General features: G+C 34.5%; 3 protein-coding genes and 1 long non-coding RNA gene across 8 annotated transcripts in view; 2 read left to right on the top strand and 2 right to left on the bottom strand.

The window, feature by feature from the left end:
- Positions 1-2194, top strand: part of KCNQ (KCNQ potassium channel) — a 411920-nt gene extending 409726 nt beyond the window's left edge. For all 5 annotated transcript variants that reach the window (XM_087350439.1, XM_087350438.1, XM_087350436.1 and 2 more), the window contains one exon: positions 751-2194. The gene's annotated coding sequence lies outside the window, so the exon portion shown is untranslated. The remainder of the gene's footprint in view (positions 1-750) is intronic.
- A 1131-nt stretch (positions 2195-3325) lies between these two features.
- Pef (penta-EF-hand domain containing protein peflin) lies at positions 3326-8178 on the bottom strand. Its single transcript, XM_022058685.2, has 5 exons — positions 8018-8178; positions 6156-6603; positions 5134-5277; positions 4325-4459; positions 3326-3573 (listed from the first exon to the last, which is right to left on the bottom strand). Exons 1-5 carry the CDS (start codon positions 8027-8029, stop codon positions 3482-3484), a joined length of 831 nt encoding a protein of 276 aa, XP_021914377.1. The 5' UTR covers positions 8030-8178; the 3' UTR covers positions 3326-3481.
- A 30-nt stretch (positions 8179-8208) lies between these two features.
- Positions 8209-15103, top strand: Spf30 (survival of motor neuron-related-splicing factor 30). The gene is made up of 5 exons (XM_022058686.2): positions 8209-8405; positions 8750-9021; positions 10408-10569; positions 11732-11858; positions 13583-15103. Exons 1-5 carry the CDS (start codon positions 8352-8354, stop codon positions 13724-13726), a joined length of 759 nt encoding a protein of 252 aa, XP_021914378.1. The 5' UTR covers positions 8209-8351; the 3' UTR covers positions 13727-15103.
- LOC147873665 (uncharacterized) lies at positions 11853-16536 on the bottom strand. The gene is made up of 3 exons (XR_015535507.1): positions 15147-16536; positions 13294-13351; positions 11853-12362 (listed from the first exon to the last, which is right to left on the bottom strand). It is a non-coding gene; the product is annotated as an uncharacterized LOC147873665 (long non-coding RNA).
- Between the last annotated feature and the right edge of the window lie 57 nt (positions 16537-16593).

Genomic DNA, 16593 nt, shown 5'->3' with positions numbered 1-16593 from the left:
GGCCTACAAAAACAATTTAAAAGCTCCAAATAAACAGAAGGAATTAATTAAAATCAAGAACTCTACCACCAAAATCATATAGTAAAGTCCTAACAATTAAATGTTAAAACTACTTTAACTGGACATTCTGCAATCTCTGTACAGTCATATCTGCTGGCATAATTTTCTTGTCGCTTTTCCAGGTCTTTAATGAAATGACAAACATTCTGTGTGAGGTCTTTTTATTTTAAACTGTGCAGTGTAATAAAATGGTTTGGACTGAAATGTTCCATATGAACATACCTGAATAAAATCTATCATTAATTTTTCTCATATTAGAACAGAAATGTTTATTATATAGAATGATCAAAAGCCACCCATCCCTGACATACATTAAATTTGTCAAAAAATAAATTACACTGAAATCATAAAACAAAAACAGTGTTGTAGGATTTGAGGTTTTCACAGCAGTGAGTTTGAAGATGGCTGTCTTCTGGGTTGTTGCACTGTGTAGTCTGGTATAAGTTTACCTGATGATGGAGGCAGCATGGACCTCTGAAACGTCGGTAACCTTATACGAGACTACAAGGCACAACAACCCTGAAGACAAACATTTTCAAAAACAATGCTGAATTAAGTGTTGGAAATATCCAATTCATTCAGCAATGCGGCAAGCACTCTCTTTTCATGCCTGCTGCAACCCAGTGAATAGTTTTTGCGATGACCAGAAATGGTTCACCACATGAAATATTGTTGATCTTTCTTGCACAGGAGAATCAGAAAATGTATCCGACTGAAGACAACTGATGGACAGGCACAAGGAGGTTACAACATGGTATGACCTGCGCAGGCTCTTTTATAGTCACAGTAATACTGTGTGTTTATTTATCCAGTCAAATTGTACTGAACTGCAACAATAAAATATTTTAATATGGGTTGTGTGACTTTTCGATCACCCTTTATTATTTATGGAATATACATCTAGTGTTTTCATTATTGCTGGTTTTTGGACAAGCCCATAGTTCGGTATTCTAAAACAAGACCACCATATTTTGGGAGTTGGCATGATGAATTATACCATTTATATAATGAACCTGTTGTAATTAAAGTAATAAAGACAGGAAGACTAAGGTGGCTGGGACACATGTACAGAGCCAGTGAAGCACACCCAAGCAAGAAAGTAACATTTACCAATATAGAAGGAACAAGAAAGAGAGGGAGACCCCCATTAGGTGGCTTGATAGTGTAGAACAAGATCTTTAAGCTCTCGGAGTCCAGAGATGGATAAGGAAAGCCATAAATAGGGACCAATGGAAGCGCATTGTTGGGGCAGTCAAGGCCTGTAATAGGCTGTAGAACCCGTGATGATGATGATGCACTACTGCTATAATCGTTTACAGTTAACTAGTATTTTATTGAATAGGTGTTGCCAAACTATTATTACTACTTAATTTCTTTTTACTTTCTCACCACTCATCAAATTTTACACTGCATTTTCTATGAGCCTAGGTTGTTTCTCAAAAAACAGATTCAAAATCTGCTGTCATTTTATTAGTCTTTCACCATGGACCTGTTAATCAATCATTCATTTTCAGAGTTCTAATCAGATATTCTGAGCTGCCTTCAAAGTGTCTGGGACTATATCCCTGCTTCACCCTACATGAATGATGTACCCATACTATGACAAAGATGTAGGAGTAAGGAGGGCATATTGTGATTCCCTTAGTTAAATTAAATTAATTGTCATTAGCCCCAGAAGTTCACTGAATGAGTCAACTTAAAGAAATTGTAGGCTCCAAGAGAGTGTTAGGCATTTTTATTACATCCACTGAGGACAGGAAATAGACCATGTAGATGTGGATTGTTTATTCTGGTATTACTGATAATAATCAGTTAAGTTACATATCTTGTCATTTGGGGTCCAAATATAATTAAGTCTAACAGTAACATAAGTTTATTTTACTGAATACCACTTACAAAATGTTTAAGGTAAAAAGTCACCTGTCCTATATCTCACAATTTTGAGACAGATAGTCTGTAGGTATCTTTATTTTGTGCAGCCAGAGGAAAAATGAGTTTCTCAGTGACATTTAAAAGCTATGTGGATAACAGTATGGGGGGGGGCTATGAAAAATTTAGTTTACAAAAATAATTCTCAAAATTTCCTGCTTGAACTTGAGTCGTTATGAAATATTTTGAAACTATACATCAGATTGATTTGGTATGTCTTTGCAAACAATAAGACCAATAGCTTTGAATATACATGGGTGAAAATTTATTTCCAATATTTACTGACACTCTGATAAGTAAGAAATATAATTTAATACTTGCAGAAATAAGTGCACAGGGACTTTGCACTCACTCTCCGAACTTTAACCAGGTAGTTGAGGTTCCTAATTGATCATGCAACCCAACCATAAAGTAGTATTTGCTGTTTTTCTATTCGCTTAATCTATGTGAAGTGTTCTGGGTGTGTATGTAAGAATAATAAAACTAACACAAAATGAACAGGTAATAATTACTTTAGAAAACTGTATAAGTTAAAAAGTATAGGTGCCTATGATTTTAACCCTTATTTTATCAAACATAAAATTAAAGAAAATATTTTCAATAAGTAAATGAACAACAGCAAAGAATAAGAATAACTTTAATATTGACAAAATGTGTTGATGGGAAAGAATACTAAAAATGGATTGTAGAAATGTGAATCAGAATGAACTTGTTCATTATAAGGTTCAGTGGAGTATTGGTGGTGTCTGATGAATGCTTGGCTTCCATGCTAACAGGAAATTCCATAACTACTAAACAACTGTTTGCTTAAGGAAGACGCTGTACATTTAGTGTTATACTTACGTTGCCTCTACAATACTTGAGAGAAACGTGTTTTTGCAATTGTGTGCATACATGTAATAACTGAACCCTAATCTTAAGAAAGGTGTTCAAAGACAATTACAGTTTATGTAAACTATGACATCAATAACCACTTTGCTACTATATACTTGCGATTCAGTGAGAGTGATACGTTATGTAGATCTCAAATATTCTTCATAAGCTTTCACGTAGCTGAAGATTATTACTTAAATCTGGTACTAGTGGAAAGAAATTCAGTGCCTGAAGTAAGAATACTGCCATGTGTGGGGGAGCAAACAACAGACTACCTGACTGGGTTTCACAACAGATACTGAAATGTTTAATTACAATTTTTAGAAAATGTTTAATATCATAAATTAACTGAGTTAAGCTTATGATAAATTCTATCTATGTCAGTATGCAACTACCAATACTGAAAACTGTAGGAATACTGTTAAGCTAAAGATTAACATACTTAAAAAATACACATACAAAATTTGCATTTATGTAAACTTTATATGTTGAGCCTTATAACAGCAAATTATGTAACATATACTGATATTTCAGTATAAAGTGATCTCATTATTTAAGAAAGCTCATACAACTCTAATTTCCTTATCACCAGTTTACAAAGAAAAAAATATACAGTACTTTAAACAGAACAGCTCAATGCAACACCAAGAAAATCTTCAAAGTTGATTGATATAATACCTTTGAAGTCTTTGTCACGTGCTCGGAAGGCCTCTGAAATGAAACCAGGAAGGAAACACACATTAAAATAAAAATAAAACCTTCAAATTTACATTAAAATACATTACCTAAGTTACTGTAGTTGGAGATAGATCAATTACTGAAGCAGCATGTTGCCTTGCATAATTCACACACCTTTCTACCTAAATTTTGTGGACAGACTTGGGAATGTGACTTAAGCAAGAATTAATGGGAACAGTCTCTCATGAAAAATATCACTGTATATTCAACAGTGAAATGCTATCTGAAAATCTTAATTATCCGTGTTGTCTTAATTGGTAACAAAAGATAGCTTATTCCTTTTCTTTGAAATTCTTCCTGAATTTATTAACAACCTTAATATCATGCCAGTAACATTTTTTTGGCATCTTGTTACATGGCTATTGCAATTAAAAAGACCTGTTTCTGGCCATTAGTTTGTAGGTTATATGATGATGATGATGTGTAACATCTAACATACAAAGATGATTATGTCCTATGAATTGGAAAGGGATTTTGGCTTTTACCTATAAGGAATAAGGAAAACCACAAACAAGAGTTTAGGACACATCTGAGGTTGGAATCAGGTACATCCTCCAGTATCTAATGTCTAAGAGGAATAAACACAGCAACCCATGGTAAAAGACAATAACATTATTGGAATGCAATGCAGTTTTGTATTTTAGGTGCCTTTGTTTGAAATATCTCCATTTCTGAGTATGATGTTTCTTGAAGGAATGGTTAACATCTTCAACTTGATTCTTACCAGTAAATCTCTGAATCTGAACACAAACCACAATGAACTGATCCACGGACATGTGTTTGTGGTTCTGTAAATCACTCTTCGTGACCAGGAATTTTATGAACTCTGGAGAAAACCTGAATCCCATTTGATGCAGAGCTGCAAATACAAACATCACAAACATAAAGCAGTGCACTTACACTTCAATTTTCATTACTCTTAAATATATTGAGTGGAGATGTATAATACCAAACAAATGCTGCAAAGAACTTTGGTTTGAGACTGACTAGAGATCCAGAGCAGATTTTTCGTACAACTTTCCATTATCTCTGATTTCAATAAAATTCTAAAAATTAACTCCATGCTCCTAACTCAGTTTGAAATTAAAAAATCTAAATAGTTTTATTATTTATCGCTTACATGCCATAATGATCTTATTACTCTCATCACTGTTCTTCTTCACATTCTCACTTTTGTCATAATTACTGTCCTGTTTGCTTTACTCCTTATATTTGTATTTTTTAAATTCAGGTATATTGCATTCAATGTAAAACTGGACACTTCACTCATTTAGATACATAACTTAATTACTAATTTTTTTTATGAAACACTTAAAATGTGAAAGAAAATATTCTTTAGATGGGGATGTGGAAATTTTGGATCAGAAGGTAGGCAGAAGACACTATGCATTCTGGAGTAAACCAAGACAAAGTCCCAAAATGATTTACGGGCTCAAATATGTGTGAAACAGGACTGACTTTTTGCAGATAAGTTTTACCTCTGTATTACAGGAAACACAGTTTACAGTTATATAACAGGGTAATAACCTGTACCTTGAGTAAGTTCTGGTTCCTCAATCTGTCCTGAGCCATCTCTATCATATGCCCTGAAGGTTCCCAGCCACTGGTTGATGTAGTTGTACAGTAGCTGGAACTCGTGTATGTCTATAGTACCACTTCGATCTCTGTCAAACATACCTGGACACAATGCAGAATGCTACACAGTAGTGACATATTGAAGCAACTTCTTTTCTGTAGGATTTGAGGTGTTCATGATGATGCAAGTATGGATAGTGGTAGTTAGGGTTGGTTTCTGCATACCCTTCTGGCTGTATATCAGTGTTTTGGAGGAACATACTACATCCATCTTCAGCCATGCTAGTGGAAGCAATAAGGTCCTCCAAAATGTTTACCATTTGAACATACACAGTTGTCTACAGTGAGACGACCTAACCACCCAGTATATTCCGCAAGGCAGCAGTACTTGTCAGACTGGTATATTGTCATATACAACCCACTTAAAGGAGAAGCGGGTGGCGATAACTGGGGGACCTAATACTGTGTGGTGAATGAGATTGTAGCCAGGGTAAAGAAAACACAAGTCTCCCCAAATATTAATGCAGAATGCCTTTCACACAACTACTTCTACACTAATTATAAGTATATCCCAACATTAGACTTAAGCAGACACATTTTTAAGTAAAAATTATTGAGACAAGTGTCTCAGATGAACAAAAGTATATTATACCTCATCTAGGCGCAGGTGAGAGGATAATGTTAAGAAGGAACTTATGGAGAAAATTGATGAAGTGAACTGGATTCAGCTAGCTCAAGATAGAGACCGGTGGCAGGCTTTTATAAATATGAGATAATCCTTCGAGTTCCATAAATAAAGTGGGCTATTCTTTGACAAGCCAAGTAACAATCCTGCACCATAGAGTGAGTGATACCTTAATGACTACAGCATTAACTGAAAACCTAAAACCTATAAGGCAGCATTACTTTGACTAAATTAATGCTTGAAATAAAATGTTTTCTTATACAAAACTCAAAAACTATATAAATAAAGTACTAACCAATCATAAGGTGGCATGCTGTATCACTAAAATTCTTTCCTTGACCATTTATAAGTGCACTCTTAAGTTCTTTCGCAGAAATACGCCCTGATCGATCTTCATCTACTGCATTAAACCACTGTTGAACTTCAGGACTAATGCCTGAAGCAACAGGAGCACCTGCATATCCTCCCATCTGTTGAGGTTGTCCCCCAGGATATCCTCCCATCTGTTGAGGTTGTCCCCCAGGGTATCCTCCCATTTGTTGAGGTTGTGCTCCTGGATAACCACCCATTTGTTGTGGCTGACCAGGATAACCTGATCCTGGTCGGCTGCCACCAGGATAACCAGAAACTGGCTGTTGTACACCTGGATAACCTGATCCCGGATAACCACCTTGCTGAGCTCCGTGATAACCTCCTGTAGGTGGCTGACCACCAGGATAACTACCTCCAGAATAACTGAGATTCTACAAATCAAAAATCCAAAACTCACTCAGTCCATTTATTTAACAAAGTTTTGGAAAAACACTGGTCAATAAATTTATTTTGAATTCATAGGGTTAATATATTTTGAACTTAAAAAAATAATGATCAAGTAATTTAAAATAACATGGATTTTAATATCCTAATTTCAATGCCTCAAATTAAAAACGTTTCAAGGTAGTCTTAGTCCAAAGACTGAACCACTTTCCATCTTAGTGAAGTTGTGCACATGATGAACATGAGAAGACCTGTAAGAATTTCTAGTCAGAAAAACTGTTTTAATTTTTTATTTCACTAATAGGAGTTCCACACAAACTTTACAGTTTGTAAAATTTGTTATTATTATAAATTAAAAATAAATTATACTGAGGATAACAGTCTTATGGAATGCTGTATCATGTAGTCCTGTAGAAATTGACCAATGTCTGAGAGGTGCTTACCTATTACATCAGGGCAAAGAACTGAAACGTCAGTAAATTTCTATGAAACTAAATGGCATAACATACTAGAAGACAGTCATCTTCATACTTGCTACCATGAGAACCTAAAATCTAAAATTAAATTGAGGTCAATAAACAATCTGTTAAACACACAATTCTACACACAGCCAGAATGGTGGATCTGATATGCCAACATGATTTGAAGCTTTCATGGTGACAGTATAATTAAATCACCTTACATGCTGGTAGCCTGAGAAGAAGGGAAAATAGGCTAACAAATAAAGGAAGCAGCAATACAAATATCAGTCACTTGGAAGCAGTCATGATACAACAAACCAGAACTGCACATACTGGACTGAGGACGATCTTAAAAATGCTGTTTTCAACATGCAACACAAAACCGCTGTTTTGGTGTGCACAAAATTTAAAATAAAACAGTTTAGTAAATTAACAATTGCAGTTGGATGGAAAATACGAACAATTAACTAAACTACATTCTTCATATATTTATTACATTGCACTGTTTTAGCGCCTCATGCACATGTGTTATGAAATCATTCTTTTAAAATTACATAACCTATAAACCTATCGCAGATGATCTATTTCCACAGTATCAGTTTTGATTCATCTTAGATATATTTCCATATCAGACAACGGGAATTCAGGCGTTAAATTAAATTCATATATTAACAAGGTATTAGGTGACTGGTTAGTGGAAACGTAAGTTTCATTTGGTAGGTTATAGTAGTTTTGTGTTCGGCACAACACGCCCAGCCTGGGAACGCTGGCTTGGATTCCGAGTAGGAGAAATTGATACATGTTCTGTAATAAAGCTTTTTAAAATACAGTCGGCTGTTGTTTTGGCTTCCCAATCACTGTCTTTTGAAATGCACTACGAATTACCTTAAATTGTACACGATAAGTGCAGTAAGAGTGGATTTTATCCTCCGAAACTTACCGGATACGACATTTTAATAATCACTCTAACAAATACACAAAGTAGGCCTATTTATACAAATACACAACAGTATCTGATTCCTGTAACGTCAATATTTTCATCTGTACAAAACTACAAATGACGTTGCAGTATGTTGGTATTATAATCTGTGGGTAGTAAATTTGCACAGTGGTGCACTGCTGTACTCTTTGCGTAAATCGGAAACTATGTTGGCACCACGATTTAAGAATAACTAAAATCGAGCATCGTATAACGAAGCATTGTAAACATTAAATGGTACAAGTTTTAGTCTTTCGTCAAAGAAGGGGAAATTGTACTTCACATTGTGATAATTATGGCTGACGATTTACAAGGAAATCTTCAAAATTATAAGCTACAATTACAACAGGTAAATATGACTTAAAGTGGTTATGTATAAGGGCAAAACTAGTGCTGCTATTACTTGCCACTTGCAAAATGGCATGTATATATGTACATTTTGTGATATTTACTAGTATGAGAATATTCAGAAACCAACAGAACAAGGTTCTTTATTCAATATACATATTATTGGACATTGGGGGGGATAAACGTTCTTGAAGCTTATTCTGCTTTCCTCATCAGGTAAAATTTCGTCTGTGGGGTCGATTGGAAGTACCTGATCTCAATGCCTGGATGAAGGAAACCGACCAAGAATGTGTTTCAATTTTAGGCCAAAGTCATTATTCTGAATAATAATAAGCTCTTGTCTAGGTTGAAGCAGCCCTCACAACAGATCCTGCAAATGAAGAACTTCTGAAATTGAAAGTTGATCTTGAAGAAGTTATAGACTTGACCCGAGATCTAATAAAGACACAGCTCCTTGAATTAAAAGCAGCAGAAGGTACTGCTGGTAGTTCGAATGTTGAAGATGATGTTACAGCCAGGCTTCTGGCTGCTGAACAGCCACAACTAGAAGAGCTTTGTACTAAGAGAGACTGGAAAATTGGGGACAAATGCCTCGCTATATGGAGTGATGATGGACAGTAAGTTACATGTAAATTATTAATTAAACTGTTCTGCTCTTTAGTGTATTTTTAGGAAAGAGGCCTTAATCATCTCTTTACAGTTCAGGGTTTTAGGTTATATTATTAAAAATACACATGCTTTCAAGTAATATTCCAAGGATAAGTAAAGAGGTGACTGAACTACTGCCATAAAGGAAATTCCTTCTATCAGGAAATCTGCTTTGCAGCTGGATACCAGCAAGTGGGTGAAACATGCAGACATTACCCATATTTAGCCATGACAGTGTTAATTCTGGTCATTATTAGCCAACCATTGTCACTCCTAAATTGGCTGTAGATGAAATTGAAGAGTGAAGGAGATGAATTTTAGAACTAAATGAGAGAGAGTTTTGAAACTTATAAATGAGGGAAGTAATTTTTTCATACACTTCTTTTGATACATTGTCCATTCAAGGGAATTTTGAAACAGACTTACAATTTTAGGAATTAATAATAAAAAATAAAATAGGTTATACACTGAATTAAGCCTGAGGACAGCTTTAAGACTTATGTTCAGTGGCTGGTTGTATTTTATTTTCAAACAGTTTCACAGGCTTTTATTGTCACAATGTTGGTATTTGGCAATTACATACTGAATTCAAATATTTTTAGATGTACATATCTCGCTTTATGCTAACCGTAATGATCTATAAGTTAAGTCAAAATCAGGAAATAAATATATATTTTGTTTGACTGTCATTTTCCATTTTATGTCAATGTTGTTAAAAGAATTTGCATATTTTTCAAAAGCTATCTTCATTCAATTTTACAATTTTACAGGATCATAAATTTATTGCACTAGTGATACTATCAAAAGGTGTTGGTCGAAGTGCACAATTCAATAAAAGGTGTTTTCTTCTTCCCAGAAATCAGTCTTAAATGCATACCAACATACATGGGGATGTATTATTCAGCTGTGAATTGAATTAATTTATATATACAGAATGTTCAAACAATCATACAACTAATACAAATTGTTAAACATGAATATTTTGTGTACACAGTAGCAGCATCTCTGTCATTTTGGTATTATCAGAATTGTGCACTTTCTGCCACCACCACCAGTCTGAAAATGCCCAGTTAGATACTCTATTAAGATAGTGTTATTTTTAAGAGTACTATTCAATCAGTGTGTCATATTCTGAATGCACATTACCTGAAGCATAGTAAGACCATCTTTATTGTTATTTGGAATATACCAGTAGTTCAAAAGAAGGAAGGAATTTGCAATAAATAATTAATATTTTTCACTGGGTTGCATAACTTTCAGAATTGCATGTACACTTTACATCAAGTGTTTTCATTATGTATACGACTTGGTCATGAAGCAATTTTACCGCTCGTTAAGGGTTAATTTGTTTTCAGGTACTATGAGGCAACAATTGAGGACATAACAGAAGATGGCGAAGAAGTATCTGTGGTATTTGATAACTACAAGAATTCCGATGTAACAACACTGGCACAGCTAAGGGAACTTAAAAGTGGTGTCAAGAGGTCAGCAGACGATGTTACTGACACTAAGTCCAAGTGAGTGCAAGTTTCAGTATATTGATTCCTATTATATTTAATGACACTTTCCAGCTGTTTAGGGTAAATAATGATGATGATAGAATGATTAATGAATGTTGAATTGTAAAGGATATGGAAGGAAATTGGCACAGTCTAATTTAATGTACTATTTTAGAATTTGCCTGGATGTACTGAGGAAAACCACAGAAACCTAAGTCAGATTAGCTTGACCTTGTGAATACAAAGGATAGTTAACCATGTGACCATAATGTTCAGCTCCATTACATTGAAATATGAGACTTTCAAGATGCAAATATGTCAGAGAAAGAATTGCTTACTTCTGATCTCGGGTTCCTTACAAAAACTATCATATCAATATATTTCCAGTCCTATTACATTATTTATGAGATGCATAGAGTTTGTGTGTGTGTGTTTCTGTATGTATCAAACTGGACAGTGAATTGAAAAAAGTATTTTGTAAATTTGAAATTTTCTTTAACTTGATATCAGTTTTATTAATACTTTTCTCCTGTTCCTGAAGTTATACTTATGCAGTTCTTTCATTCATATAAATAGACTCAGCAGAATCTCACCTTTAGTCTCTGATTAAAAGTACAGTGGAACCTCCATATAACATACCCATTTATACCCCAGATTCAGATATACCGCAGCTCTGATTATGTCTTCCAGTAGAATTAATACAATAAATGTAAATTTCTCTTGTAATGTGGGTAGTTAAGCTGTCACCTGACTCCTGTGTCATATAAAGTTTTCACTGTATTATGTGCTTCACAATGTTAAGAAAATGAGATGTGCGCTATATTATATAGCACCACATACTCACTTTGATGCTTTTGTAGTGTCATCTTAAACAAGGCCAGAGCAAATATTGTTTTAATTGTGCGATTACTGAAACTTTGTTGGATCATTAGTTCCTTTTAAATATAATCATAGTAATCAAAAATGTATAGTTATTCTAAATTTGGTTTTAAGATCCATTGTCCTCATGTGAACCTTCAGATTCCATAAATTGTTGGGAATTTCTTGAATGAAAGTATTATCATTATTTGACATTGTAAGCATGTGTTTTATTATGGACCTACTTCAAGTTTATCAGATTGGTTCTTCTGACTGTTCAGTTTACTCATATCTGTTTTTATGTTTTTCATTAATGTTACAGGAAACAAGTAATATCAAAACAGCGTGAATACCAGAAAAAGAAAAAACAAAAGAAACTCCAAAGGTATAAGCAAATGGAAGAAGAAAGAGAAGGAGAGAAGAACAAATGGCTTGCATTCAATTCCAAGGTAAATATGTTTATCCGCATCTCTTTTAGAATTTAAAAAGATTTTATGACACAGTAATCTATTGTAAATAACTGTCAAATGTCTGTGTAGAATGCATCGGTTGGTGTACATTATTTTGAGATATTTATTGTATAACCATTCTCAGTGGAGTGGGATGCCTCACTTTGGATACACTGTTTGTAGAAACTTAAGTGAACCTATTTTGATTGGGACCAGTGGCAGGTCTTTATGAACACTGAAATGGTCCTTCAGTTTCCATAAAGGGCTATGAATTCATTGACTAGCTGAGCAACTACTCTCTTTTCACTAAGAACTTTATTCAATAGAGTTTATAATTGCTTCCACTCTTCTTGTAGTCCTCTGTTCCAGCTGCCATAATGGGCTCTGCTTCCTTCGGGATATCTTACTTTATGCACGAACATTGTGCACTAATACAGTGAAACCTCTATCCGTTGTTCTCCGAACTATCATTTTCCCGGATGCATCGTCTGTTTTGTTTGGTCCCTGAAAGGTTCCATATAAAATAATGTTACATTTTCTCGCTTCTATCGTGTCTCAAGCTGTCGTTTTATCGCATCAGTCGTTCAGAAATCTTAGTCCTGGCCCACAATTTTTCCACACTGATCGTTTCTGAGAAATTATAATGAAATTTACATAATGTTTTTAGAATTTAAAATGATCGCTTTAGATATAAATTAATATCGAAAGACGCACAGCGAGCTTGCGAAAGACAACGAATGCAAGCCTGAAGCTGTGCCGAGTTTTGCCGAAGCACATGCTGCATTGGTGTAAAAGTGAGTTCATTCTTTTATGAGCACAATATTTGTGAAGGTGATGAGGAAAACGTTTTGAACATGGAAAGGGCTCTGTTTTGCCTAAAATGTAAAGTTATCCATTAAAGACTATTTTGGCAAAAAGAAGTAACTTTGAAACAGGTTTTTTGTGTATGCTAAAGAGAAAAACGCACTATTTTAATTTTTTAACATTTTTAATGCTTTCCCGCAACTGTCGTTTTCCCATATCCATCATTTTTATTTCTCTCCCCCATCAAAAACGATGCATCGAGGTTTCACTGTAGTTATATCGTTTTTGCTGTGTAGGGTTAAGACATTAACTAGTTTGGTATACTTTGCTGCAATGGAGTTGGAGGTATGTGCTCAAAATTAAGGTCTTTCATAAGTATTGTATGATGTCATAGGTGATATAATCCAACTTAGAGTGAGTGGAGATACTTAGATTCATTGGGAATTATTGGAAGTAAGGTAGATTAGTGGAATGTGACATATTAAACTCCATCTCGTTTCACATAGCTGAAATTGTTTTGTACAAAGGCTTAATCACTTTTGGAACACACGTCCAGTTATTAATGCATCTTTATTCACGTTGAAGGATTATCATCACATAGAATTAAGATGTTTTGGATTTGAATCTTTACCTTTAGACCAGCTGTCTTGACAGGTTCCATGGTTCTCCTTAGTCCCTCCAGACAGGTGCTGCAATTAGATGATGATTACTTCCTTTCATGTCCTTTCCACCTCATTCATTAATCATCCTATCTTGTGATGGTATTTAGTCTTGGGTAGTGCCAATTTTGTTACATAAACCATGGATAAAATAAGATAATGCAGTTTTCCAAGTATGGAAAGCACATGATATGAGACATCTTAAATTGTTGCCCTGGTAATGCATATGGCAGGGATCATGTTATTATGCTTTGCTTTCAGGCTGCAAAGAAAGGAATGACAAAGAAAAGTATATTTGCATCACCAGATAATGTAAATGGACGAGTTGGTATTGGCACATGTGGTATGAGTGGGAAGCCCATGACAGAGTTTACAACAGCTGAAAAGTGGAGAAAAGGGGTATGATCCCTAGAAACATTTTGTGCAGTGAAAATAAGTGGATATTCATCAGAGACCTGTTATGTTGCTGCCTTATGAAAATTCCAGTGTTTACATTATAAAGATTTGTGATTTAGAATGTAAATAACAAATTTGATGTAATGTAATTGTGTGCCACTGTGAATTAGACCATGTGAATTAGAGTAGTTTATATTAATAAAACTTATTGCTTGATTTAATAACAATTTCCAAATAGCATAAAGAAAGTATAGAATATAAATTTCATTTGGTTAATAATTGAAGTATTCTGGTATTTACCACTCAGTTGTCATGCTTATATAATGCAGTCATATCACTGCAAATGTGTTTTGTTACATTTTATGTTTTAAGAATGATGTATATGTTGCTTTTCTTAAATTTCGCTAACTTTAATCCATAATTTTATGAAAAGCAATAATCCTTGTATTTGGTGATGTCAACTGAATATTTCTTTCTGTCATTTTAATTCTTTGTATAATATTTTAGTGAATCTCTAAACCGAAAATACATTTTAATATTGTGCTGAAATTAAATTTTCAAAATACAAGTTTACATAATGATTTTCAAGTCATATGTAGATCCACTTTGCTCAGTAGCTTCTGTAAGCTGCTTTGAATTGTTTAAATATAAATGATAAATGTAAATAAATTATGGGACAGGAATTAATTATAGATCATTGTGGTACATGAAGATGAAGTTAAGGAAGCTTTCCTTGCATACCATGACACTGGTGAGCAATCCAGACAGTTGAAAATTACTGTCTCCTTCATACTCACTGCTGCGAGAACCAGAAGTGTTGGCAGTTGACTGCCAATATGTATTGTTGTCTAGGCACCCTAACACTATACTGATTACAATAAAGGTTTTAAGATATGTGGACTCTATATCCTCTAATTGAAAACAAACTTATTTCAGTCAAGAACAAATTTTTAAATTTAAGATGAAAGTACAATTGTTTTGGTGCATTGGTTTTGTTCCAAGTTATGTAATTTCATGATGATTCATGAGAAACACAAGTTTACAATTAATGGACAAAATATTTATATTGCATTATGTGTAGAAGTGAACATCAAGAAAAAATAATCTTACTCTTTATACTTAAAAATTGAATGTTACTGAATCACTTTGTGAGAAATTTTAGCTGAAAAATCTTTATTGCTTTGATACAAGGTCATACTGTAAGCATTCTAGATCTCAGAAGGCTTTCAGTGACCATAGGATTTTTTAGATACATTACAGCTATAAGATGTAACCTAAGCATTCTGCATCTTTGATAGCTTTCTGACTTATGTTAAGACTTTTAGCATGAACATAAGCTACACATTACAGCTTCCAAGCATGGAATAAAAAAAGTGAGCCATTTTAGAGTTTTCTGTCATTTTTAAGAATTCTGACTCATAACACCCACCTATGAATTTTTTGTAATAGCTTGTAATTAAGCATAAGATATTTTAATTACTTGACAACTTCTAGCACAGTCCAAGATGCACCTAACAGATTTCAGCCAGAGCATAACAATTCCTTGTCACATTACTACTTAAAGCAATCATGTAGGGCAGGATTCACACTGAAGCAACATACAATATATGATAAGCAGTGCATGTTGCTTAACAAATAGCATGCATGTACAGTGGAACAAGAGTGATATCACTTAAAATTATCACTCAGTGACAGGTGATGTGTGTTTCCAGCCGTTTTTCTGCTGTATTGCTGAGCAATACAGACTGGCTACCAGTAAGGAGAGGATTTATTTATAGTGTCTTATTGCTTCCTTCAGGCATTTTTACAAACTATCAGTTTGGTAACTTTGGTTTGAATGTTTGATATGATATCGTTTGTTGCTGGTTGCTTTACTGTAAATCCTGATTATTATTATTACCATGTGGCAGTTTTTTTATTTCTTCTGACTTTCAGTAATTTATTTGCTACATTTGGGTATTGTGCTGTTTGCATAGTAATGTATTCATTTCCTCTAAAACTGAATTGATGGATGAATAGTATTTTGTAATATTCTACCTTGTAGCAGACAATTCATTTGCTTCTAATAGTGTCAATCATTTGGCTAAACTGTATCAATCTGCATCATACTTTTTGTCTTCTGCCTTGTACTCATAATCTAGAACTCTTCTAGAGAGCCTGTCATTTTTCTTGTCTGAGACATTGTAATCTGATCATGTTAATTTCTGTAAGCATACATTGACTCTCAGTTCATCAGTGACTGTCACATATTTTTTAAGACCTATTACGACACCAAGTTTTCAGATTTTATGTTATTAATGCCAGTGACATATTTGTTTAGTATGAAAAACATTACAAGTCTTAATGGTTTAGTGGTATGCTGTACACTTAAACACAGTAGAACCGATCACTCCAACTGCACTGTTAGCTCCAGCAGGGTGTTGTTAGCCAGATACTTGAGACATAGAATGCCCGCCTCTTAGCACAAGCCAAATAGACGAGACAGGCTATAGTATAGACTTGAGAGGAGGAGAGCTGCATGATATTCCTAGTCGAGATGTTTGCCAAACCTTGGTTGTTAACACTGAACGTCGTGGTCGTGTGGTTAACGCTCCTGCTTCGAATTAGGGTGGGTCTGTGTTCAAATTTGGCCTCAACAGTGGCTGTTCTGACAGATATTTTCGTGGGTTTCCTCCGTCCCGCCAGGCAAATGCCGGGTTAGTACATTAAATAAGGCAACGACCGCTTCCTTCCACATCCTTTCCGATTCACTATCATCCTCGTGTTCGCGATTGACGTAGATCGCTGCATAACGATTTTAAATTTGTAACCTTTGTTGTAAGTGTGTCATGTTGCGAGTTGTGATTATGAATCATGGAAGACGAAGTGCGATGCTT

The sequence above is a fragment of the Zootermopsis nevadensis genome, unplaced genomic scaffold, assembly GCF_977971745.1.
Source record: "Zootermopsis nevadensis isolate Lab colony 2312 unplaced genomic scaffold, Znev_1.0 Znev_ptg000017l, whole genome shotgun sequence".
Classification (NCBI taxonomy): domain Eukaryota; kingdom Metazoa; phylum Arthropoda; class Insecta; order Blattodea; family Termopsidae; genus Zootermopsis; species Zootermopsis nevadensis.
This window is presented reverse-complemented; position numbering and strand designations above follow the sequence as displayed.

Excerpts from the sequence above, each read along its gene's own strand:
- Pef (XM_022058685.2), bottom strand. Across the intron at positions 5,278-6,155 it reads AGCATGCCACCTTATGATTG|GTATGTTTGACAGAGATCGA; the intron begins GTTAGTACTTTA and ends CATTGTGTCCAG. Across the intron at positions 3,574-4,324 it reads TCAGATTCAGAGATTTACTG|AGGCCTTCCGAGCACGTGAC; the intron begins GTAAGAATCAAG and ends GTTTCATTTCAG.
- Spf30 (XM_022058686.2), top strand. The coding sequence starts at position 8,352 with ATGGCTGACGATTTACAAGGAAATCTTCAAAATTATAAGCTACAATTA. Across the intron at positions 9,022-10,407 it reads ATATGGAGTGATGATGGACA|GTACTATGAGGCAACAATTG; the intron begins GTAAGTTACATG and ends ATTTGTTTTCAG. Across the intron at positions 11,859-13,582 it reads GGCTTGCATTCAATTCCAAG|GCTGCAAAGAAAGGAATGAC; the intron begins GTAAATATGTTT and ends CTTTGCTTTCAG.